The 1,389-nt window shown below is 49.3% G+C and overlaps 1 protein-coding gene across 1 annotated transcript in view; it reads left to right on the forward strand.

The window, feature by feature from the left end:
• Positions 1-442: 442 nt before the first annotated feature.
• Positions 443-1,389, forward strand: part of LOC125487225 (protein turtle homolog A-like) — an 8,794-nt gene continuing 7,847 nt past the window's right edge. Inside the window, exon 1 of the mRNA XM_048617822.1 lies at positions 443-785. Within this exon, the coding sequence (XP_048473779.1) occupies positions 443-785 (343 nt within the window). The remainder of the gene's footprint in view (positions 786-1,389) is intronic.

The following is a 1,389-nucleotide window of genomic DNA, read 5'->3' on the forward strand; positions in this document are numbered from 1 at the left end:
AGACGACAGAGATACAAAGAGAGAATGAGAGAGTTGGAGATGCAGAGAAAGAGACAGAGAGAAGGAGAAGAATCGAGATGCAGAGAGAGAGAGAGAGGCAGACAAGGAATAAGATAGATGGAATAAGATAGAGAGGGAAACTCTAAGGTAGAGACAGTGTGTGAGACAGAGAAGCAAAATAAGCACAGAAGAGACAGAGAGAGATGGAGAGAGATAGAATGAGAAAGAGAGACAGAAATAGAGACAGATGCAGAGAACTTGTCAGAGAGAGAATAAAGCTGACAGCAAACAAAGACAGACAGAAAGAGAGAGCCAGAGTTCACGAGAAAGGAAGGTACAGAGACAGAGAGAGAGAGAAAAGGAGAAAGAGAGAGGGAGACACAGGGAGAGAGTGTAAAAGACACAGAGGCAGTGAGACAGAGAGAGAGGGAGAAAGCGAGAGATGCATTTTGTCTGGGAGATGATTGCTGCACTCTGTCACACACAGTTCCTGCTACTCACTGTCTGTCTGAAAATGGGATCGGGGCGGGGAGAGGAGTCCCACAAACCAGTCTTTAACCTTTCAGCAGTTTATCCCACAGACACAGACTCCACTCGAGATGACCAACCAACTGCGCCATCAGTGACAGGCCGTGAGGGGGAGACCGCGACCCTCACCTGTGACCTCTCCCTCAGCAAAGACCATCAGACAACACAAGTCATTGAATGGCTCCACGAAGGCCTGGTGCTGCCCATATTCATCAAGTTCGGAGTTCACCCCCCACGCATTGACGCAGCCTACCTGGGTAAGAGAGAGAGGGCTGGGGGACTGAGAGACACCAGTCAGTGTACAGATACCTCCCTGAGAGAGAGGGACTGAGAGACACCAGTCAGTGTACAGATATCTCCCTGAGAGAGAGAGGGGACTGAGAGACACCAGTCAGTGTACAGATATCTCCTTGAGAGAGAGAGAGGGGACTGAGAGACACCAGTCAGTGTACAGATACTTGAAGAGAGGAACTTTGACTGATTGAGATGTGACACTGCAGTGTGCTGAGTTCCACAGGCAACTGTTCTTCTGCCGAAGTTGAAGAGTTCAGCAATATTACACAAGCTGCATTCCTGCCTGTATTGTTTGTCGCTCTGCTGGGGAACTCGGTCTCGAAACATGGTCCTTAAATCCTTCCAGACAATGAGCTGCATTGAGATTGGGAACAATGGTGAACCAACATTAATCACAGCCTCTCCATTTCACACCCCGCCCCCCCCACCCCGTTTATTGATAAGCCTCTCCCTCGCTCTGTCTTTCTCCCTCCACCTTTAAACCCAATGCTCACCCTCCTTAAACACAGTGCGGAGAAACACTCCCTCTTTAAACAGGGTCCCTGAAAGAGAGAGAGAGACTCCCTC

Source organism: Rhincodon typus, chromosome 38 (genome assembly GCF_021869965.1).
Source record: "Rhincodon typus isolate 14 chromosome 38, sRhiTyp1.1, whole genome shotgun sequence".
NCBI classification, from domain to species: Eukaryota; Metazoa; Chordata; class Chondrichthyes; order Orectolobiformes; family Rhincodontidae; genus Rhincodon; species Rhincodon typus.